Here is a 24,721-nt window from a genome sequence, read left to right as displayed (position 1 = left end):
CACTGGTAAGGCCCCATCTAGAATATGCCCTACAGTTTTGGTCTCCATCACTCAAACAGGACATTATTGTATTAGAGAGGGGACAGAGAAGGGCAACTAAGCTGGTAAAGGGAAAATCTTAGCTATGAGGAAAGACTGGCCAAATTGGGGATGTTCACTCTGGAGAAGAGGCGCTTAAGGGGTGATATGATAACTATGTATAAATATATAAGGGGATCATATAATAATCTCTCTAATGATTTATTTACCAGTAGGTCTTTCCAGCTGACACAAGGTCACCCATTCCGATTAGAAGAAAAGAGGTTCCGTCGAAATATTGGGAAGGGGTTTGTTACAGTGAGAGCTGTGAAGATGTGGAATTGTCTCCCTGAATCAGTGGTACAGGCTGATACATTAGATAGGTACAAGGAAGGGTCGGATGCTTTATTCACCAGTAGCTCCTCCCAGCAGACAGGAGGGAGCCAATGAGATTAGAGGAGGGAAAGGGGTGTTACAGGGAGAGCTGGGAAGTGAATCAGGGGTACAGGCTGATACATTAGATAGGTACAAGGAAGGGTCGGATGCTTTATTCACCAGTAGCTCCTCCCAGCAGACAGGAGGGAGCCAATGAGATTAGAGGAGGGAAAGGGGTGTTACAGGGAGAGCTGGGAAGTGAATCAGGGGTACAGGCTGATACATTAGATAGGTATAAGGAAGGGTCGGATGCTTTATTCACCAGTAGCTCCTCCCAGCAGACAGGAGGGAGCCAATGAGATTAGAGGAGGGAAAGGGGTGTTACAGGGAGAGCTGGGAAGTGAATCAGGGGTACAGGCTGATACATTAGATAGGTACAAGGAAGGGTCGGATGCTTTATTCACCAGTAGCTCCTCCCAGCAGACAGGAGGGAGCCAATGAGATTAGAGGAGGGAAAGGGGTGTTAAAGGGAGAGCTGAGAAGTGAATCAGGGGTACAGGCTGATACATTAGATAGGTACAAGGAAGGGTCGGATGCTTTATTCACCAGTAACTCCTCCCAGCAGACAGGAGGGAGCCAATGAGATTAGAGGAGGGAAAGGGGTTTTACAGGGAGAGCTGGGAAGTGAATCAGTTGTACAGGCTGATACATTAGACAGGTTCAAGGAAGGGTCGGATGCTTTATTCACCAGTAGCTCCTCCCAGCAGACAGGAGGGAGCCAATGAGATTAGAGGAGGGAAAGGGGTGTTACAGGGAGAGCTGGGAAGTGAATCAGGGGTACAGGCTGATACATTAGATAGGTACAAGGAAGGGTCGGATGCTTTATTCAGCAGTAGCTCCTCCCAGCAGACAGGAGGGAGCCAATGAGATTAGAGGAGGGAAAGGGGTGTTACAGGGAGAGCTGGGAAGTGAATCAGTGGTACAGGCTGATACATTAGATAGGTACAAGGAAGGGTCGGATGCTTTATTCACCAGTAGCTCCTCCCAGCAGACAGGAGGGAGCCAATGAGATTAGAGGAGGGAAAGGGGTGTTACAGGGAGAGCTGGGAAGTGAATCAGGGGTACAGGCTGATACATTAGATAGGTATAAGAAGGGGTTGGATGGTGTTTAGCAAGTGAGGGAATACAGGGATATGGGAGAGAGCTCATAGTACAAGTTGATCCAGGGACTGGTCCCATTGCCATTTTGGAGTCAGGAAGAACATTTTCCCCCTCTGAGGCAAATTGGAGAGACTTCAATTCTTGAAGGACCAGAGTATTACAAATCTTGATAATTTCATTTTTGAGAAAACTCTAATGGAATTTGAATAACTCCCTAGTCAAATTTAATAATTTTGACCCTTGATAAATCTGCCCCACAATGTTACATATTATTGTGTTTGCTATAGATGTCTATTAAAAAAATACTGGGTGCAGATATCTTTTTTTCGTGTTTCTTTAATTCAGATGTGTGCAGGGTGGAGTGAACTCTAACAAGGGGTGCAGATGCCCCCCTCACCCACCATCCACCCACCACCTTGTGGCTAAATAAGAGAAAACTTTCTTGGGAATGTAAAGAGAGTCAGGCAGTGTGTTCTTCTTTATACCACATTATTTTACTTCAAACAATTACGTTTAGAGACCAAATAGAGGAAGAATATGTGGTAATATCTGAAATGAATCATCTCTTCCACATGAGCTGGATATTTGGAAATTACACCCCTGAAGCTTTAAAGGAACAGTAACACCAAAATGGGCAGCCATTCAAGCACAGGATACACAGTAGATAACAGATAAGTACTACTATAGTTTATATAAACAAGCTGCTGTGTAGCCATGGGGGCAGCCATTCAAGCACAGGATACACAGTAGATAACAGATAAGTACTACTATAGTTTATATAAACAAGCTGCTGTGTAGTCATGGGGGCAGCCATTCAAGCACAGGATACACAGTAGATAACAGATAAGTACTACTATAGTTTATATAAACAAGCTGCTGTGTAACCATGGGGGCAGCCATTCAAGCACAGGATACACAGTAGATAACAGATAAGTACTACTATAGTTTATATAAACAAGCTGCTGTGTAGCCATGGGGGCAGCCATTCAAGCACAGGATACACAGTAGATAACAGATAAGTACTACTATAGTTTATATAAACAAGCTGCTGTGTAGCCATGGGGCAGCCATTCAAGCACAGGATACACAGTAGATAACAGATAAGTACTACTATAGTTTATATAAACAAGCTGTTGTGTAGCCATGGGGGCAGCCATTCAAGCACAGGATACACAGTAGATAACAGATAAGTACTACTATAGTTTATACAAACAAGCTGCTGTATAGCCATGGGGGCAGCCATTCAAGCACAGGATACACAGTAGATAACAGATAAGTACTACTATAGTTTATATAAACAAGCTGCTGTGTAACCATGGGGGCAGCCATTCAAGCACAGGATACACAGTAGATAACAGATAAGTACTACTATAGTTTATACAAACAAGCTGCTGTATAGCCATGGGGGCAGCCATTCAAGCACAGGATACACAGTAGATAACAGATAAGTACTACTATAGTTTATATAAACAAGCTGCTGTGTAACCATGGGGGCAGCCATTCAAGCACAGGATACACAGTAGATAACAGATAAGTACTACTATAGTTTATATATAAACAAGCTGCTGTGTAGCCATGGGGGGCAGCCATTCAAGCACAGGATACACAGCAGATAACAGATAAGTACTACTATAGTTTATATAAACAAGCTGCTGTGTAGCCATGGGGGCAGCCATTCAAGCACAGGATACACAGTAGATAACAGATAAGTACTACTATAGTTTATATAAACAAGGTGATGTGTAGCCATGGGGGCAGCCATTCAAGCACAGGATACACAGTAGATAACAGATAAGTACTACTATAGTTTATATAAACAAGCTGCTGTGTAGCCATGGGAGCAGCCATTCAAGCACAGGATACACAGTAGATAACAGATAAGTACTACTATAGTTTATATAAACAAGCTGCTGTGTAGTCATGGGGGCAGCCATTCAAGCACAGGATACACAGTAGATAACAGATAAGTACTACTATAGTTTATATAAACAAGCTGCTGTGTAGCCATGGGGGCAGCCATTCAAGCACAGGATACACAGTAGATAACAGATAAGTACTACTATAGTTTATATAAACAAGCTGCTGTGTAGCCATGGGGGCAGCCATTCAAGCACAGGATACACAGTAGATAACAGATAAGTACTACTATAGTTTATATAAACAAGCTGCTGTGTAGCCATGGGGGCAGCCATTCAAGCACAGGATACACAGTAGATAACAGATGAGTTTTTTTGCCGGTGATTTGATTTGGGGGACAAATCAGGGTGACTCTCAAATATCTTGGGGAGCTGAGTTGAGAGTGAAGGTATATTTCCCAAATCAACTTCTCCAGGAATGTTCCAGGCCTGTGTTAGAGAATTCCGTTTGGAAAGCACTGCACTCAGCATTAGGTCTCTTCTATATTATTTATATTTAGATTAAGGTGACAAACGGGAAGTCAAGTAGTTTCCATTTCTGCCGCAGTTACTTTCACGATGAACATCGGTTATATATGACCCTCTGTGGTACTGCTGAACTATATCACTGAACCAGGAGAAATATTGAAATAAAGCAAATGCCAGTGGTTGTTAAAAATCAACAGCAGATTTATTGAACATTAGGAAAAATAAGAGGTATTTCTGTTGTACAATATTGAGGCAAATTGATCCATTACAATAAAACGTGGCACTTTTACTTGTGTAACAATATTCATTTGACATCGGAACACAATACTGCAAAGATATTGTTGTATCAACAGGTTTGATCCTCATTGTACTGGATCTACTCAGTGTGTGACTGGTGAGTGTCTCCTGGGGGGTTACTAACACTATTCCTGGGTGAAGTACAGGCTTGTAGTAATGAATTAGCAGCTACTAGTGATGGGAAAATCTGATCTGTTTTGCCAGAAAATTCCCAAAATGGGAAAAATTCAGCAAATGCATTGAAGTCCATGGGCAACAAATTAGTTTGACCCATTTTCGTTACGACACCTGGTGAAAAATGTCATCCCTTGCCGGTATCATTTAATGGCAAAAACTCAACAAATTCTGAATTCCGAATTTTTTGTGGAAAAAAACCTTGTAGAAGTCAATGGGAGAAGTCCTGAAGATATCCTGATCTGTGCTCAGTTTTGTGCAATAATCTGAAGATTTTGTGGTTTTCTGGCAATAATAATAATACGTTTTCGGGTGTCAAATCTGAAGAATTCAAACGAGTTATTGAGTTTTTTCCAGCACAAGAAATTTTCAGGAAAATATGATAAGTGAAAAAATCTGTGAGGATTTGGTCGGAGTATTTTTCCGACAATTATAAGAATCTAAGTTATTGGTTACTGGTAGTGATGGGCGAATTTATGTGGCAGGTGCAAATTCGTGGCAAATTTCTGCATTTCATCACCAGCTAATAAATTTAAGAATTTGGCGCAAAAATTCAGCGACGGAATTGACGCTGGCATCAATTTAGACGCCAGCTGCAATAAACAGACGCCCATTGACTTTAATGAACATGAATTGTCGCAGGCGTCAAAATCCGCGTTTCACAAATTTTTTGCCTGTTTCAAGAATTTCGTGGGAAAGTCACAAAATTCATGGCAAAACGGGACAAATTTGTCCCTTAACTAGTTACTGGGCCATAGTGCCTTTTATTACATGGGTTAGAGTGTTGTATAACAGGAGTTACTCTGCCACTTACTTTCCCTCAAGGGGTCCCTGATTTACTTTAGGGTTTTGTGTATCTGCTGCAACACTGAGGCTTCCCTCTACCTCAGCTCCCCGGCAGGGTTACCTCCATGCTAAGGTTGGGAGGTCAACCAAAGACCATGGTATTTGTATGGGTTTTCTCTCCTTGTATTGACTAGTGAACAATTTTGGGATTTCTTACTGACCATATTGGCTGAATTCTTAGTGGTCACCCAAACCGAGTCTTAACCCTTAAAATATTGTAATTTTAAACAGCACCATTATTTTTTCACATGATGCAGTTTAAATATTTTTTTCAGGTATAATTATACAAATTAGTGTTCACATTCAGTTTGAAATTTGTCCAACAATTTTGTAGATGCTTCAGAAAATCTAGAATTGATGGATTTAATGCATCTCTATGAGTAAATCAGCAAATGAAAGGAAGTTAAGGGGTTTCTTTTTTTTTTTTTTGGTTGCAAAAATAATCTCTAATGGATGCCTTTGGGTCAGTTGTACACTTTTTTTTAGCCCAAAATCACTCAACAGAACATTTTCAGGCTCAAAAATGCCCTTAGGGTGAAGACACACAGAGCTACTAGTTGCAGCTACTTGATTGTGCTACAGTATAGACAATAATGATAATGGCTTTACTAAGACACTTCGGGGCAGATTTATCAAGGGTCGAATTTCAAACTCCCATGAACTCGAAATTCAACAAAAGTTTTTTACGAAAATCTAATTTTCGAAACTCAGGTGAATAGGATCAATCAGAAAACTGAACTGAAAAATTGAATGTCAGGAAGGCTGCAAACAACTCCAAATTGATCCGAGGACGTCTCTCGTTGACTAAAAGGTTGGGGATACTCAAATTGGAGTTCTTAAAGGGCCAGAGTGTGATCAATATCTAAAATCAAATTCAAATTTTTACTAATATTCAAATCAAATTATAACAATTCCCTAGTCGAATTTGACAGCTTTTGTCATAAAAAAACTTGAAAATTTTAATTCAAAATTTGAATTTTCAATTCGACCCTTGATAAATTTGCCCATTCATGTGTTTTAGCAGAGGCAGTTTGCAGCATTGTCTATGGCAGGTTATTTTTCTAACATTTTGTAGCCATAACCCGGAGCTGCTACTAGTAGTTTTCATGCTACTAGTAGCAGCTACTTGTTGTGACTAAAAAAAAACAATATTGAGAATTGCCTCTGCTAAAACACACAGGGGCACATTTAATTAGGGTCGAATATCGAGAGTTAATTAACCCTCGATATTCGACCGTCAAAGTAAAACCCTTCGACTTCGAATATCGAATTCGAAGGATTTATCGCATTTAGTACGATAGACCGATCAAAGGAAAAATCGTTTGATCGAACGATTAAATTCTTTGAATTGAACGATTTGAAGGATTTTAATCCATCGATCGAAAGATTTTCCTTCGATCACAAATTGGCTAGAAAGCCTATGGGGACCTTCCCCATTGGCTAACATTGATGTTCGGTAGGTTTTAGGTGGCGAAGTAGATGGTCGAAGTTTTTATTAAAGAGACAGTACTTCAACTATCGAATGTTCGAATAGTCGAACGATTTTTAGTTTGAACCGTTCGATTCGAAGTCTTAGTCGAAGGTCGAAGTAGCCAATTTGATGGTCGAAGTAGCCAAAAAAATACTTCGAAATTCAAAGTATTTTTTTATTCTATTCCTTCACTCGAGCTAAGTAGATGTGCCCCACAATGTCCCTTAGCAAAGCCTATTATCTGTTTTGTAGCTACTAGTTGCTCTGTGTGACTTCACCCTTAGTGGTGCTTTCTTATTGGTGGATGCACTTCCCATAAAAGTGACTGGAAGACAAAAGGGAAAGCTTTTAAATCAAAATGGTGACCGCGTGATATTGATCGCCAATTCTATATATGCCAAGTGTAAGAGACGAAGATGAAGTGTTGTGATTTTACCATGTAACTGTAAATTCAGACAACAATGTTAATGGTATAAATTAGAGAAGCAGAACTGTGAGATGTCCCTGGGCCAACACCACAGAAAGAGCCTCTGAAGAGCCACACGTGAAAGCAGAAATTGTGTAGGAAACTTCATCTCTAACATCAAAATATTTCTCTCGCTTTAGCAGCAAACACAATTCTCTAATTGAGAATAAGCTAATTTAGTAGATCAGAAAGCGAAAGGATCTTATATATATATATATATATATATATATATATATATATATATATATATATCTTTGTAGATTGAAAATAATATCCAAAACATGCACCATGTGCTCCTCTAACAAATATTCAAGTAAATAAAAGATGATGCACTAAAGTCCTTGGCTTCAATGTGAAGAGTCCACTGAAGAGATCACAATCTCAATCTCTGTAATAGGGACACATTCATTCTGGGCTGGAACTGCACATTTCTGCCAAAATAAAAAGGCGGTGATTGAGGTTGAAGGATTTGATATACTATTGCCACAGAAGGAACATAAGAATCATTTCATTTGAAATAAAAACCAAACCAATTACAGTAATTTTTTTATAGAAAATCGGACTTTAAAAAAAATCACAAATTTTTCAGAATTTATTAGACCAGAGGATGGAAAAGTCTGAATCAGAAAATCGGGCATCTCAGAACTGTCGAGGTTACAAATACGTCAATGGGAGAAGACCCAATGATTTTTTGATTTTGTGCTGGGTTTCATGCAATACTCCAAAGATTTCTGAGTTTTTTTGGCAAAAAATTGAGTTTTCAGGTAATATATCTGAAAAAACTGTGAAAATTGGATGAAACATCGGATTTTTTCCCTCAAAGCAAATTTTCAGGAAAATGTAATAATAAAAAACCTAAGAGGATTTGATTGGAGTTTGTAGCAGAAAATATTGAGATAATTTCAGATTTTGGTAAATAACCCTCTAAAAATATGAGATTTATTTTGAACCCTTTGGACTTTTTTTTAATCATTCAGACTTTTAGATTAGGTTTTCAGATTTTTTTTTAGATAAATACCCCCAAATGTTATAAAAGGCACTAAGTTTGCCCAGGAGCTGTAACCCATAGCAACCAATAAGATGTTTGTTTTTAAACAGGTGACCAGTAAATGCTACCGGCTGATTGGCTGCTATGGGTTATTACTTTTGGGCAAACTTATTTCCTTTTATTACATAACCCCCATAGAGTTTATTCATGGTTTCAAAAAGCTCTAATGCCCTAAAATTTGACCTTTAATAAATGGGCCTGGGCCTATAAAAGAGACCAGTGTATATGATGAAGGAGACAGTATCTGAAGAAGATGTATTCGGTAAAGTAAACAGGCTCTTCATAATTTAGATTCAATTCAAATTTGGTTAGAATTTACAGTAAGGTGCCAATGATCTTTACTAATACTGAACATAATTTACATGCCTGAGCCAAGTAAACAGTATTTGTATGTAATATAACGTTATAATAACAAAAGAATGTTTATCATGTAGGGATACACTAAGGGGGAGATTTATCAAAGGTCGAGGTGAAAATTCGATCTAAAAAAATTCGAATTTCGAGCTAATTTTTGTGTACCTCGTCTAGGGAATAGTCCAAATTCTATTTGAAAAAAATGTGAAAATTTGAATATTGAAATTTATCATCTACCGTCTCTTTAAAAATCTAACATCAACCATTTGCCATCTAAAACGTGCCGAATTGCTGTTTTAGCCTAGTGGGGACCTCCTAGAACCTATTTGGAGTCAATTGGTGGACTTTTGGAAAAACTTTGAATCAAATACTACCTGATTCGAATTTGAAAACTGACCTATTCAATTAAAAACTGATCTATTTGGCCAAACAAATACCCTTAGATTTTTTGACAAATTCCGATTGATCTCTTTTAATTCAAATTTCTAATTCATGCCCCCATTACTTCGAAATTGAACCCTTGATAAATCTGCCCATAAATTCAGGATTTTTGAATCCAAATCTTTTTCTGCAGGATTTGGCTAAATTCAAGTGCCTGGCCCAACCGAGTCCAAACCCTAAAAAATCCTTACAACTATTAAAATTATTATTTGAGGGATTCACAAAACCTTCTGCAATATTATTTAATCCAGAGTTGAGATTCGGTTCAGGATTTGGCCTACTCATCTGTGAAGGATTCAGGATTGGAAATAATATATCTTGTACTTGTTCCGCCCAGTCTTTCTGAGGTTATCTCTTTCACTGGGACCAAATTCTATCCAAAGATTTGATTCAGCTTTTCCTATTTCAGCTTTTGGACCATAGAAGAAAAGAGTAGAGGGAGCGATGGGGCCAGAGAAGTAAGAGAACCTGTATTTGTGCTTTTTATCAGATTTGGTTTCAGTAAAGAACAAGACAGGAACTATAACAGGGAATGTTTAAAGCAGAAGGTCATGTGTGAGATTGTGAAAAGAGGAACATTGTAAAGGGCGTGTTGAAGAGTTTCATGTCAGATATGTTGCAAGCTACTGTATTGCCAAATGTCTTGGGAAGAACATTTCCTGAAGACTTTTTAATATGATGTTTAATGTATTTTGAAAAGCACATTTACTGGATTATGATCTCTTTTCTCTCTTAGTCTGCAGCTCTTACTTTTGCTTTAAAGGGATACTGTCATGGGAATTTTTTTTTTCAAAATGAATCAGTTAATAGTGCTGCTCCAGCAGAATTCTGCACTGAAATCCATTTCTCAAAAGAGCAAACAGATTTTTTTATATTCAATTTTGAAATCTGACATGGGGCTAGACATTTTGTCAATTTCCCAGCTGCCCCTGGTCATGTGACTTGTGCCTGCACTTTAGGAGAGAAATGCTTTCTGGCAGGCTGCTGTTTTTCCTTCTCAATGTAACTGAATGTGTCTCAGTGGGACCTGGATTTTACTATTGAGTGCTGTTCTTAGATCTACCAGGCAGCTGTTATCTTGTGTTAGGGAGCTACTATCTGGTTACCTTCCCATTGTTCTGTTGTTTGGCTGCTGGGGGGGAAAGTACAGCAGTAAAGAGAGACTGAAGTTTATCAGAGCACAATTCACATGACTGGGGGCAGTTGGGAAATTGACAATATGCAAAATCATTTTCAGGATAGTTGTTAGAGCTGTTAAGGAAATATTGTAACTGTAATACAGTAGATTTGAAATGGAAATATTTGATTTGTCATATTTACCTGAAAATGTAGGTCACTTGAAAACCAAAATTTTAATTTGCTGGACGGATCAGGAATAACTGCTGTGGCGTATCTAGAAATGTGAAAATGAGTCTTAAAATATATATATATATACTTTATTATCATGTATTATAAACAATATTTATGCAAATTAATTTCTTTATATGTCTCCCACCATAGAATCTACTACTATGTTGCCTGCTCTCCTTTTTATCAATGCCATGGCACATGTTTGGATCCTTCAGTCTCAAGTCTACTAGAAAATCATATAAACATTAAATAAACCCAATAGGTTGGTTTTGCTTCCAATAAGGATTAATTATATCTTAGTTGGGATCAAGTACAAGCGACTGTTTTATTATTACACAGAAAAAGCGAATAATTTTTAAAAATCTGGATTATTTGGATAAAATAAAGTCTATGGGAGAAGGCCTTTCTGTAAAGTTTTCTGGATAAGGGATCTCATAGTACCTGTATCTGCATATCATTTTCTAACAAAGAATAACATTTTTTTCCTTAAATAAAAGTAAAGCCCCAATTAAATGTAAGAGTCATAAACCTCACACACAAGTGCTCACACAGCATGAAACGTGTAAGGCTAAACATAGAGATGTATTTTTGTAAATAAACTTTTTTAACTGCATCATCTTTTGAAGTGGCGTTTGGTTTGTGCCAGCCTGCATCTGAACAAGGGGTTATTTTTTACAAAAACCCAAAAACTCTAAATATTTCAAGATTTATTATACCCAGAGGAGAGAAAAAGTCAGAATCTGAAAATCTGGCATCTCAGACCTGCCGAGGTTGTATATCAATGTTGTATATCAATAGGAGAGGTCCCTATCCTATTTGGAAGTTTTTGTGGTTTATGCTGGAATTAGCCCAAAAATCTGACTACTAGTGATGGGCGAATTTGCGCCGTTTCGCTTCGCCGTCTTGTTTTTGACGCCGGCACCCGTTTTTGATGCCGGCGTCCGTTTTTTCGAAAAAACGCCAGCGAATTTTTGCCGCGAATTTTCACGTGCGTTTCACGAATTTATTCGCTGGTGGCGAATCGCGCAAGGCAAGGCGCAAGGCGCCCATCACTACTGACACTTCGGCAAAAATCTTTTTTTTTTTTTGTGTTTCTCCCCAATCCGATTAAATCACACTTTATTTATTAAGATACTCCGAAAAATGGATTTTAATAATTATGTCCCCATGTGTATCTATCACCTCCTCCAGCTGAAGTTCTGGGGCATGAGCACCCGGAGCCATGTTGGTAAGTTAACTGTAACTTTCAATAAAGCTGGATATTTGAATATTTCTTGTCATAAACCCTGTGCCTGTTAGTTGGCAGCTCTCCGTCCAAACAAACTGTAACTTGCAGGTCACAACTACTTCACTTTCCTCCTCCAGGTACATAAGCGCTAGTTCATGGCCCCCTGGATAGGGTCATGTGTTCCTATTTTATACGAGAAGACTGATGGGCCTGTTTAGGAAACCCTGAAAGCGTATGTGACTTTATCAAGGGTCAAATTTCAAATTTAAAAAACTTCGAAATTTTAATTCAAAAAGACCAACCGAAATGAAATGAAATGTTTTTTTTTTGGCTGAATAGGCCAGTTTTTGATCGAATAGGTCTGTACGAATGGTAGTAATAGCGCATTCGATCGAAGTTTTTCAAAAAAACCTTTGATTTTTCAAAGTCCACTAATTGACTACAAATAGGTTCTAGGAGGTCCCCCTAGATATTCCAGTCTCTAATTCAAACCAATGCATGGTTGCTAAGGTAAAGAAGAACCTAGCAACCACCTAACTGATGAAATTTCAAACTGGAGAGTTGCTGAATGAAAGCTTAAAAACTAAAAAAAAAACCCACAAAACATTGTCTAAGAATATCAATGTCTGTCATACTAAAAGTTAATTTAATGACAAACAACCCCTTGTATAAAACAAAAAGATGTAGCTGATCTGATCGCACAAAATAAAGGGCACGGCAGTGGGTGCCAGAAGTCTTCACATATGTTTAAAAACAATCAGTATAAATCATATAATAAAGAAATGGATTACCTTTTGATTAGGTATATTGATATAACAAGTATAAAAACCACAGCAATTATACAAGTGAGTAGATAAATCCAGCTTGGAGTCGTTTTTTTGTCTGAAAATAAATAAATGAGTGATGTATCGAGGGATAGAGACACACAGACAGCATTACAGTCAATTTCATTTATTGAAACTTGTGTGATTTAATGAAATCAATGTTGTAATATACAGTTTGAGGTTATTAGACATCACCACAGTGAGTGATTTATATAAAACCTTTATATGGTCATAATTATATATATATTGTACAATAGGGAGGGTTTATTCCCTCTATCATTTCATTTATTCTCTTACAATAGAGAAAACTCAGCTGCTTGGCCAAGAGTTGCTATAGTAACAATTCTTGCATCCCAAGCCCCTCTTTATTCAATGAAATAGATTCTGTTTGGTGCTAATTGTACTAATATTGTGACTGTGACATCACCATTTGATCACAGAGCGATTTTTAGGCTTTTTTTACTTGCCGTCTGAATTTTTCCCGTTGGCATTAAAGGTTTGCAGCAGTTATGAAATGGTGTAAAATAATGCTGTGATATATGTCATCTGGCAGTGGAAAAAAAACAAAACAAAACACAAATATGCAATTTATTTTACACCATTTTTCTAAAGAAAATTATTTTAGACAAATAAGCCCCAAATCTCAGCTTCCCCCAAGGAACCTGTCTGTTAGATTGTAAGCTCAATTGAGCAGGACACTCTATAGCAGTTGCGTTGATCAGTATTTGTATGTGCGATTAGTGATGGGTGAATTTATTAGACAGGCGCGAATTTGCGGTGAATTTGTGAGATTCGCCGCCAGCGAATAAATTTGCGAAACGCCCGCAAAAATTGGCGGCAAAAATTACATGGGCACCGTTTCGCGAATTTTTCGCCGTTTCGCGAATTTCGTGCGAAATTCGAGAATTTTCCGGTGAAACGAAACGGCGCAAATTCGCCCATCACTATGTGTGATAGATAAACCTTTCTATTGTACAGCTCATTCTACTTATTATATGGTTCCTGTAGTGTCAGTAAAAGCTCATGTTGGTTGGTCTCCTGTAGGAAGGCCTGGAATTCAGGTATATCCCTGGAACTGTCCAATAGCTCTTGGTTAGATCATGGGAGTTGCTATTCAACCACAGCTTTTGCAGGTTTGAATCTGTTGTACTGTATATAATAACCAGATCAGCAATATATTTTTGAATTTTTATCACATTTTGCACCTTGTGGGGCCCCTGTGATGCTGTAGAACTGGACTAATGACCTTTTTGCCAAGTCATAAAACTGGGCCTGAAATAAGTGGACTCTGAGTGTTTGGGTCTTCTCATACTTGTATCTATATGCAATATATCCATTGATTCAGTTTCTAATCCATTTCATCTAATCAAACAAAGTCTATTAGAGTCAGCAGAGATCTTACCTTCTCCTACAAACAAAGGTTCGCTCCATTCTCCCCATGATTTGCTCTGGCCACAGTTCTTCATTTTTCTTCCTCTAATGTGAATGGAATACTTTTTGTCTTTATCCAGATCATACAAGGTATGTTCTCTCTTATCAGTGGTGACAATCTTGGAGAAAATAGTATAAATGAGCTGAAACATTTGTGTTTTGCAGACAGAGGCGTAACAACTCCTGGCCGGACCCCCAGCGACAAATCTTTGAAGGGGCTGCGCTGACTGCAGGGAGCAACTTCCCACCTGATAACAACTCTGCTCCCCCAGGCGGAAGCTGACCCCAAGCTATAGAGAAGGGGTGCCCAAAAGGTAGATGGGGATCTACCAGTAAACCTTTAGTTGGTAATCAGTAGATCTCAAGACTCAACAAACAGCTTGTCTATATCACCCTCCTGTTTCATTCCTTTCATTCAGATATTTATTATTTTAAGGTTGCATAAGAAATAGATTTTTATATATAACAATATACATTTTCTCATAAATTAATATTTAAGTAATATTCTTCATGCAACAGAATGTTATCAATGCTTTTCTAGATGTAGATCATAATGGGACAATATCACTAAAAGTAGACCTCACATTAATCACATTAATAAAGTAAGGGCACTCCTGCTATAGAGGAAGCTGACCCCAAGGTTCAGGCCCCCCTTTTCCCCGGGCCCCCTGAAGACGCAGGGTCTGATTCCTCTATATTTATGCCACTATATGCAGATGAATAAGAGTAATAGGAGTAAAAGGAGTGTGAGGAGAGAGGATTGCACTGTGAGGAGGCCATATGGCAGGACTACAAGTTAGGGGTGAGTAAGGGGTATACAAGACTCCCCTAGCCTGTCCCTGTTGGATAGAGTGCTGTCTAATGCAGACAATGCTGTATTCAAGGGGCTACACACAGATCTCGGTGATCTGAAATGGAGTGCAAGTTCAAGGTGCGAAAATGGGTGTATTGTGCAGTGCTGGGCCAAATTCAAGAGGTGATGAGCAGGAGCTGACAGAGGAGTGGAGTGACTAATGTAAGTAGTGGTGGGATGTAGGTTGGTGACATATGGGCATGTCACGTTTGGGGGTAGACAGATAAATGAGCAGGACTATGGGTAGACAATTAGATGATAGTTGTGCCTTGTACCCCCCCCCCCCCACAGACCCTAGGTACATGTCTCTTGTGACTACCCCTAGTTCTGGCTCTGGCCCTGCATAGGAGATTGTAATGACCACTATAACATTTTAATGCAGTATAAACGGGAGGAACTGGAAGGAATATGTTAGACACAATTTCAGAATTTAAAAGAAGTGAATTGGGCCAGTAAAGCAACAGACTACTAAATCCGCTCAATTTCAAAGCAAAAATGCCTTAAAACTACAGGTCCTACAGGACAACTGTACTCACGTATTAAATATATATTATTTATATTATATTAAATCCATATTATTCTTTACAGTATAGGCATTTCATTTAACATTACATTACCCTGAAAGGAACATCCGTCTCTGTCTCCAAAACCTTTAATTCGTACTCAAAGCATTCAATGTTTACAATTTGAGTTCCAGTTGGGGGTCTGTTCCATGTCATAATAACTTTCCCAGTTTCAGATTGAATAGTGATATTGATTGGAGGTTTCATGATCTCTGTTTTGATAGAGCCAATAATAGTTAATAATAGACAGGTGGCATCTATGCCTCAAGGGTAATAAAAACATTCAAAAATAATAAAAACCCAATAGTAATGTTTTGCCATCAACATGGATTTATGCAGGTTTGTTGTCGTGAAGTACAAAGAGCAGGTATGGGACCACTTATCTGAAAACCCATTATCTAGAAAGCTCTGAATTACAAGAAGGCCATCTTCCAGGCTATTTTTTTTTATTGTCTTAGTATTACAAGTATGGGAACTGTTACCCAGAATGCTCTGGACATGGAGTTTTCTGGATAACAGATCTTTCTTTAATTTGAACCGTCATACCTTGTGGGACATTCACTAAGATTCGTAGTTGCGCCAGGCGTAACTTCGCCGCACTTCGCCAGGCGTAGTTTCGCCAGCGCTCCGCAAATTCACTAAAATCCAAAGTTGCGCTCAGGGGTAGCGTAAGGTTGCGAAGTTGCGCTAGCGTTGATTCGCTAAGTGAAGCGAAGTTACGCTAGCGATGGTTAATTTGCATACGGCGCCAAATTGAAGTTACAATGGAGGAATATGTAGCAGCACTACAAATGCCTGGGAAACCTTAAAACGTCAAATAAAATGTTTATTTTGCCCTACACATGTGCCCACTGTATAGTTAAGTTGCCATGAGTCAGGAAATGTAGGTGGGAAGGAGGGGAGCCCCAAAATTTTTTCGATCTTCTTCAGCCTATTACCCATAAAGAAAAAAACGCCAGCGTTTTTTGGGACTTAGAAAAATTTTTAACTTTTTTTGAAAGAATACCTATCTACTCTATTGCGCTACGCCTGGTCTGAGGTGGCGAAGGAAGTCTAGCGTAAAAGGTAGCGTTCAGTACACTGCGCGCGTTAGTGAATTTGCTTAGTTAGGTCCGTTGCGCAAATTCGCCAGGCGTAAGGGTGCGAAGTAACACTAGCGAATTTACGCCAGCGTTCGTTAGTGAATTTGCGAAGTAACGATAATGCCCAACGCTAGCGAATTGACGCTAGCGTTAGGCGCTTCGGCGCATAGTGAATTTGCCCCCTTAAGTCTAGAATATCATTTACATTAAATAAACCCAATAGGCTGGTTTTGCTTTCAATAAGGATCTTAGTTTGGACCAAGTACAAGATACTGGTTATGTATTACAGAGAAAAGGGAAATAAGTTTTAAATATTTGGATTATTTTGATAACAAATAAAAAAAAAAACAAATACAAAAAGTATTGTAGAAGTGATGAAATGGAATCTATGGGAGATGGCCTTTCAGTAAATTGGAGCTTTCTGGATAATGGGTTGCCAGATAAGGGGTTTCTCCTATACCTGTAGAGAGAAAAAGGAAATCAATCAGAAATAATAAGTTTGTTTAATTAGGAGACTATAGTATCAACTAATAATCAATTAGAAAAATAGAATGAATTTGGTTAAACCAAATTCTATGGATTCATTATAATCCAAAATGGCTCAGAATCTGCAAATGAATCTCCTATATAATGAAAAGTCCAAGGTAAGCTCACATATCTGTCTGGTGATATCCAGGATTTTAAACTAGGGTAACTATAAAATGGGATTAAAAAGTAGTCCTTGAAAAGTTTTACTTCCATTACAAGACAGATTCCAAACCCACAAATCCCACAAATGACACCCACTTAATGGAAGTGTTAATGAACTACAAATCACATACCTATATCTGAAAGTTTAACATGTTTTTTGATTTGGCATTTAGTATTGGAAAATTGGAGTCTGATTATTCTCTGGTCATGAAAAACCACGTCCTTAACATGACATCCAATAGTCTGATTTTCTTCATTTGTTAAATACTGTGAACATGGCAACACAATGCTTTTATTCCTGCACAATACAAAACAGGGACTATTCACATGGGGAAATATGAAGAATTTCAGATAAACATTTCTAAACATTTATTAAAAAGGATTAACCGTAAGACAAAGCAGTACTGAGCGTCGGTCTTCATGTCCCATGTACAGTTGAGGTTCACCATATTGTAGATTTGGCATGAAATGTTCTTGACGTATTCTGTAAAAATAAAATAAGCTTCCATTGGTTCCTTTGTGTTCTGTTTATAAAAGGTGTCTTCTTGTATTCACTATAAATCGATTTTGAAGAATAATTCACCATGTTACAGTTTTAAAGAAACAGTAATATTATAAGATTGAAGTGTTTTAAAGTAATTAAAATATAAAGTATTGTTGCCCTGCACTGGTAAAACTGGTGTGTTGGTTATAGAAATGCTACAATAGTTTATATAAATAAGTTGCTGTGTAGCCATTCAGTCTGAAATAAGAGAAAAGGCACAATTTACATATTTATACAAGATGCTCTCCCCAAAATCCCCCTCTCTCTTTACCATTTAATTGTGTAGCCAGGACATGGGGATGGACATCAGGTCCCCCATTCTCTTCACCATTTAATTGTGTAGCCAGGACATGGGGATGGACATCAGGTCCCCCATTCTGGTGCACAAACAAGATTCTGAGATGATACAAGACTTGTCTTAATAACAGTGACCCACAAAATGGCTCCTGCCTGCTTGTTATAATTATGAATTCCCAGACTGAAGGAAACAAGATTCAAATAATTTATTCAGTGTCATTAAAGTACATTTTGCTTGGCTGATGTGATAAAATAGGATTTGGAATATTTATTTTGGGTAACGGCTCCCCTTTAATATAAAGATATCATATTTTGCTTATACCTGGGCAGCTTACAGTAAATCAGTAAATCATTAAAACCAAACTTTATTATTTCTACCATGTATTTATAAAGTACCAAAATTTTATGCGGCAACAGAAGTCTGTATATATAAAAAATACTGATACATACTAGAATACATAGTGAATAAAGTACCCCTATTGTAAACTATAAGGGTCACCGAGGAGTTCCATGTACAACACGAGGCTGAAGGCAGAGTGCTTTTATACAGGTCACGGAACTCCAGAGGTTAATTCTAATATCCTTAAATTTTCAAAACAAGGGGGTACTTTATTTATTATAATGCACAAGTTTTAGTGAGTCATGTGACATGTCATCCTAACCATGATGGAACCAAACCATGATGAAACCAAACAATTATGGAACCTAACCATGATGAAACCAAACCATGATGGAATCTAATCATGATGGAACCTAATCATGATGGAACCGAACCATGATGGAACCAAACCATGTTGAAACCAAACCATGATGGAACCTAACCATAATGGAACCTAACCATGATTGTCATGGTCGGCACCCAACACCAGAACAAATGCCAAGCACCCTGGTCTCGGCTCGTGCTTCACCTGTAGTGTGACCACTGTTGGCCTCAGGAGGAGCCCTCAGCTACGTGGATGCCACCAGGACTTAAATGAGAGGTGCAAGGCTAGAGGTTCTGTATAGACAAAGGGGCACGACTGTTAGCTAGAGTCTTTAGGCCGAGGGTACAAAACAGGAAACCAGAATCATCGTCAGAACAGGCCGGGTCGAGGTAGGCAGATGTAAAGCGTAATCAGGCAGGCAAGGGTCAAAACCGGGTAATCAATCAGACATGAGGGTTCAGCAGAAGGGGGTAGTCGATATTCAGGCAAGGGTCAAATATAGAGGTCAGGATAGTCGATAGCCAGGCAGGGGTCAAAACCAGAATCAGAATGCAAAATACAGAAGCTCACAAAGCACCAGGAATCAGATCCTATCACGGCAAGGTCCCTCAGCCCTAAAGGGCTATAAATAGTGTTTGATGGGGGAAGCAGGTGTCCCTGCCGTCCCCCCACTAGACCACCAGGTACGTTCCTCACAATGATGGAACCTAACCATGATGGAACCTAACCATGATGGAACCTAAACATGATGGAACTTACCATGATGGAACCTAACCATGATAGAACCTAACCATGATGGAACCAAACCATGATGGAACCTAACCATGATGGAACCTAACCATGATGGAACCTAACCATGACGGAACCAAACCATGATGGAACCTAACCATGATGGAACCTAACCATGATGGAACCTAACCATGATGGAACCTAACCATGATGGAATCTTTGCTTCTTATATTGTGCCTAGAAACACGACTCACAAGGGAACTTATGTCTTAGGGTGGTACACACTGGGAGATTGGTCACAAAGCAAAAAATCTTCTCCACTGCAGTTGACTAATCTCCCTAAATGCCTTCCTGCCGGCAAGAATACGAATCACCTTCAATATGGCATAAGTATCACTTTGGTTTCCGGAAGTCGCCCGAAGTTGCCTAACGAGGGGAAGTAATTTCCGCGGGGGTTTAGTTGCCTGCAGTAGAGAAGATTTGTTGCTTGGTGACTAATCTCCCTGTGTGCCACCACCCTTAGACTGCTAAAGGAAGATAAAAGTGTGATATTCCTAATGTCAGTGCTCACATACTGTCACGTTTTGTCCAGCAATGGTACGGGTTAACTTACATTTGCTTCCCAGAACTGCCAACTGTCAAGGGCCTATTTACTACTACTACTACTACTACTACTACTACTACTACTACTACTACTACTACTACTACTACTACTGAGCATAAAAAACACAAAAAACTTTGATACAAAACAGTGCAAGTAAAAGTTGTTGAGGTACTATAGAAGTACTATAGAAGTCAATGGAAGCTGTGCTGATACTATGGAACCTATTTTTAGCCTCTCAGACTTTTTGAGGTTTTTGTGTTTACTTTACAGAGTTTTGTACTTCTAGGCCATCGTTCAGTTTTTTCGTTCATACTTCTTATTTTCGGATCTTTTAATAACTTACCTGGCATTCATGGTTTTATGGAAAGAGAGTGTAATTGTGGTTTCAGAAAGCTTTAATACTATACCAATACAATTTGACATTTAAAGGGGTGTTCAACTTTAAACGAACTTATAGCATGTTGTAGAGAGTGTTATTCTGAGACACATTGCACTTGGTTTTCATTTTTTTTTTTTACTAATTTGTAGTTTTTGAGTTATTTAGCTTTTTATTCAGCAGCTCTCCAGTTTGCAGTTTCAGCTTTCTGGTTGCTAGGGCTCACACCCCCCTAGCAACCATGCACTGATTTGATTAAGAGACTGGAATATGAATAGGAGAGGCCTGAATAGAAAGATGAGGAATAAAAAGTAGCAACAACAATACATGTGTAGCCTTGTAACCCCATTTGAAAGCTAAAAAGAGGCAATAGAACAAGGTAAATGACTAAAAAGCAATTAAATATAAATAATGAAGTCCAGTTACAAAGCTGATATGAAATGGACTTTCTACCACATACTAAAAGTTACCTCAAAGGTGAACTGTCCCTTACAGCAGCTTCAGTAGTTCTCATTCCCCAACTGCTTGCATGCATTCTAAAAAGGACATGCTCTTTTACTAATGGCTCTGACTAGTAACTATACCCTGCAGGCTAGTTTAATTAAAGGCAAAATCAAAATGTCGGAAAATGCCTTGACGTTTTAGGCCGACCTCCTCCACTCCATGTGCCTCCACACAAGCGGAAGCTGTACTTTTCAGTGCTGATAAACGGAACTGGAGAAGGAAGCAGATCCACTTCTATCAGCCTAAAAAAAGTGGACCCAACACTCTTTGTGCCCTCAGCCTTAAAGAGACTCAGCTACTGGGGTCCCACTGTGTCCCTCATCTTACACCTGTCCCTATCACATGCACAGTTCTATGCATTAAATAAATATGACACAAGCTTGTACAAAATATGTAGGGACCCAGAGGGTTACTGTGCCCCTATGGCTTAAATCCCTACACTTTCTGATCTCCCTAGTTGCTGGGCAGATGCCCATGTATCTACTTGTAATTTACATATGACAGCTATTGGCCAAGAGGCGCTGTGACCACTTCCTGTCACACTCTGGTATAGTGAGTGAGAAGGGGTGGAGCTTCCTCTTTGGCTCCTGGTGACCCATCCGAAAGTTTCCAGAGAGCCTGGGTACAACAAGGCCCAGTAAAGCCAGTTTGCCCTAGAGGGACCTGTGGAAGTCGGGGAGCAGGGACCCCGTGAATGAGGCTAGTGAGTGGCAGAAATATAATGTTATAGACTATCTAGAAGAGTAAGACAGTGAGGGAAGAGATAAAGAGCAGCTTTGTGCTCCATCCAGGAGGTGTAACAGGGAGGAGCTTCCCAGGCTATATCATTTGCCTACAGTGAAGGGACACAGTTCATAGTGTGTGAGGCTTTAGCTTCTCCTCCCGACCCCTCCACTGGGTGAGATCCAGACCACGTGTGAGTATATCTGTCTGTCTCTCTTACTACTTGACTACATCCTCAGGGAATGTACCTGCATCTGATATACTGTCTGACACGTGCACCTTTATATTCTGCAAATGCCTCTGTACTGATGTAAGTACCTCTGGATCATTTGTCTCTGATACATAAACTTATTTTGTTCTGTTTGATTTGCATGAACCTCCTGGCGCCCATTTCTGTATTGGTTACAGCACAGTAGCATTATTAAAAATGACATAAATACATAAATGCAACAGATGAATAAAGCCTACAAGGCATTGGTTTTCCCACTAGATGTCAGTTCAGTAAAGTCATTAGTTGCCCAAAATTCTCTGGATTTGTGAGCTGCGGATCAGGTTTTGGGTTTTCTCAATAGCGAGTTTTCCTTCCACGTCCCGTCCAGACATTATTAGTACAACTATAACATTCATCAGGAAGGACCAAGCCCAGGCAGCAATTACTGTAAAGTGTGTTTATTTACACAACATGTTTCTGCTGTTGAACCCACACTTGATAAAGAAAAGAACAGCACAACCATGTCATGTAATGCAGTAATTACTGCCTGGGCTTGGTCCTTCCTAAAGAACGATATAGTTCACTAAAGTCTATGGGAACATTTTATAGAGATATCACAGAACCCAGATTAGCTGCTTCCAAAAATACACACCCAGGACTAATTGTATGTGGGCAGCTGTTCTTCTATGTGTTCTGTAGCGGGTCAGTACCCGTGGGTTAAAAACCTGCGCTACCCTGTGGGTTGCATGTAGAAGTTCCGGGAGGAGGTATAGATGTGGGTTGGTGGTTCTCTGGATTTGTGAGCTGCGGATCAGGTTTTGGGTTTTCTCAATAGCGAGTTTTACTCCTTTTTTTCTGATCACACCTACTGCAAATGATGTCACTTCCTGTTTACAATGACAGCACTTCCTGTTTCTTGATGGTCAGCGGGTTGTGGATCGGGTTATGGAAAAGGTACTTGTGGATTGGGTTGGGTAGCGAGTCCAAGTGGGTAAGTGTACCGGGTTGTGGGTTGGGTTTGGGTTTAAAATATTGGTTCTGTGCAGGACTCTATTCTGTTTGTTGCATTATTGCTGGTACAAGCTGTGTAATAGAGTGGATACTAGGGATGCACCAAATACACTATTTTGGATTTGGCCAAAGCCCCGAATCCTTATCGAAAGATTCGGCCGAATACTGAACCAAATCATAATTTGCATATGCAAATTAGAGATGGGAAGGGAAAACATTTTTTACTTCCTTGTTTTGTGACAAAAAGTCACGCGATTTCCCTCTCCGTCCCTAATTTGCATATGGAAATTAGGATTCTGAGCCAGGCAGAAAGATTCGGCTCAATCCTGCTGAAAAAGGCTGAATCCTGGATTCGGTGCATCCCTAGTGGGTACAGACAGAGTGCAGAGTAGAGCACAGACACAGAGAGAGACAGAGTGCAGTGTCATTACTCTGACTCTATCACAGACTCCTAAACTAAATCCTTCCTATATTTCCCACTGCTGTCAAACACAAAACCTGGAAGGTGTAGTAAAGAGTTAATGCTGTTGGCTTTAGAGAGGGCAAAGGACCCATTAAGGTCAGACCCCACCAGTGAAAACTGCCAGTACCTTCCCCAGTCTGACACGGACCATTTATTGTGCTGATCCCTGGCTCAGTCTTTAACATTTCATTAACTTGTGTATCATGTTTGTCTTATAATGGAACAATATATAACAATGACATATTATTAATGCAAATGGTGAAATCTCAGGCCAAAGTTACTAACCTAATGATTTTGGGCATGTCCCCTTATGTTCTGGGAAGAGTGCGGAGTTCTGCTTTGCACAGGAATCTTCTGCTTGAGGAGAAATAACTAACAAACAAACAAACAAACAAACAAATGATATTATAAATGTATAATAAATATTTCACAGATTACAAAAAGAAAGGACATGGAACTGACATTGAACTGTTAGAAGACTCAGAGGCCAATGAAGTATCGCAAGCTGCAGCTGAACAACGAGAGTCAAATCATGTCTTCATGCAGCAGTTGGGTGTCAGATATTCCCTGACAGTTAGATCCAATATATCTTATAGGGGGGCTCCTTTTGCCTAGAAGATGTATTAGAGCTCACTCAAATAACTGATTCCAGAACTAACAAAATAACTGCCTTTTGCACAAATCCTGCATGTAGAGAGACATGATGTCTGGTGAGTTTAATAGAGTGACCTCTAATACATCTTCTAGGCAAAAGCAGCCAAAAGATATATTGGATCTAACTGTCAATGAATATCTGACACCCAACTGCTGCATGAAGAGAGAATGAAGAGAAACAGATGCTGAGAGAGGAATAGTGAAGATAAACTTGATTATTTCAGAAACAGTACAGAATATTTAATTGATTGTATTTAGATGTCTGATGAAGCTTATATTAGATTTTCCGATGGTTCCCCTTTGAGGAAGAAGAGGTTCAGATGCAGATATGTCAATATAATTACAGGGGGGGAAGTAATTTAACATTTTCTTCTGCTTTAAGACAGGAGAAGGTTTGGGCAAATTCTGAATATAAAGTGGACAATGTTGGAAATCATGAATGCTTTCACACTAGCTTTTTCTTTTCATTTTTATTTCACAGGTAGGGTTTTGCCCGGGGATTGTAGGATAATGTATATTTATAATTCCAACACTGATAGATAACAATGTGCATGAAAATGAAAGTGAATAGATCTCCAACTTAAAGGTACGGTGTAGCTATTCAGAGGAGATCAGGATGCTAATGGACATTACAGCTATTAGTAACATTTGGACAACTGGATTTATTGGGTATCAAGGTTGTCCTGAATAAATTATATTAAACAAGAAACAATGTACAATAATAAAATCACATGGTAGGCAAGATTGTGTGATGTGTGGACTCCCTAATATCTCAACAGACCAGCAGAAACTTCTTTGGCAAATCCAGGCCACACTAGTAACAAAGGTAAAGGACAGTCCTAGTA

The 24,721-nt window shown here is 39.1% G+C and overlaps 1 protein-coding gene across 2 annotated transcripts in view; it reads right to left on the bottom strand.

The window, feature by feature from the left end:
* Window positions 1-7,426: 7,426 nt before the first annotated feature.
* LOC108709068 (interleukin-5 receptor subunit alpha) overlaps window positions 7,427-24,721 on the bottom strand; it is a 137,689-nt gene continuing 120,394 nt past the window's right edge. Inside the window, exons 3-10 of one of the 2 annotated variants that reach the window (XM_041583307.1) lie at window positions 23,508-23,594; window positions 17,444-17,540; window positions 17,188-17,354; window positions 15,339-15,496; window positions 13,840-13,987; window positions 12,405-12,495; window positions 10,356-10,428; window positions 7,427-7,623 (exon numbers count right to left, since the gene is read on the bottom strand). In XM_041583307.1, coding sequence (XP_041439241.1) covers window positions 7,540-7,623; window positions 10,356-10,428; window positions 12,405-12,495; window positions 13,840-13,987; window positions 15,339-15,496; window positions 17,188-17,354; window positions 17,444-17,540; window positions 23,508-23,594 — 905 coding nt within the window. In that variant the 3' untranslated portion in view covers window positions 7,427-7,539. The remainder of the gene's footprint in view (window positions 7,624-10,355; window positions 10,429-12,404; window positions 12,496-13,839; window positions 13,988-15,338; window positions 15,497-17,187; window positions 17,355-17,443; window positions 17,541-23,507; window positions 23,595-24,721) is intronic. The other variant, XM_018248698.2, reaches the window with a different exon arrangement.

Source organism: Xenopus laevis, chromosome 2S, assembly GCF_017654675.1.
Source record: "Xenopus laevis strain J_2021 chromosome 2S, Xenopus_laevis_v10.1, whole genome shotgun sequence".
Classification (NCBI taxonomy): domain Eukaryota; kingdom Metazoa; phylum Chordata; class Amphibia; order Anura; family Pipidae; genus Xenopus; species Xenopus laevis.
Note: the sequence above shows the minus strand (reverse complement) of the source record. Positions and strands in the feature narration are given on the sequence as shown.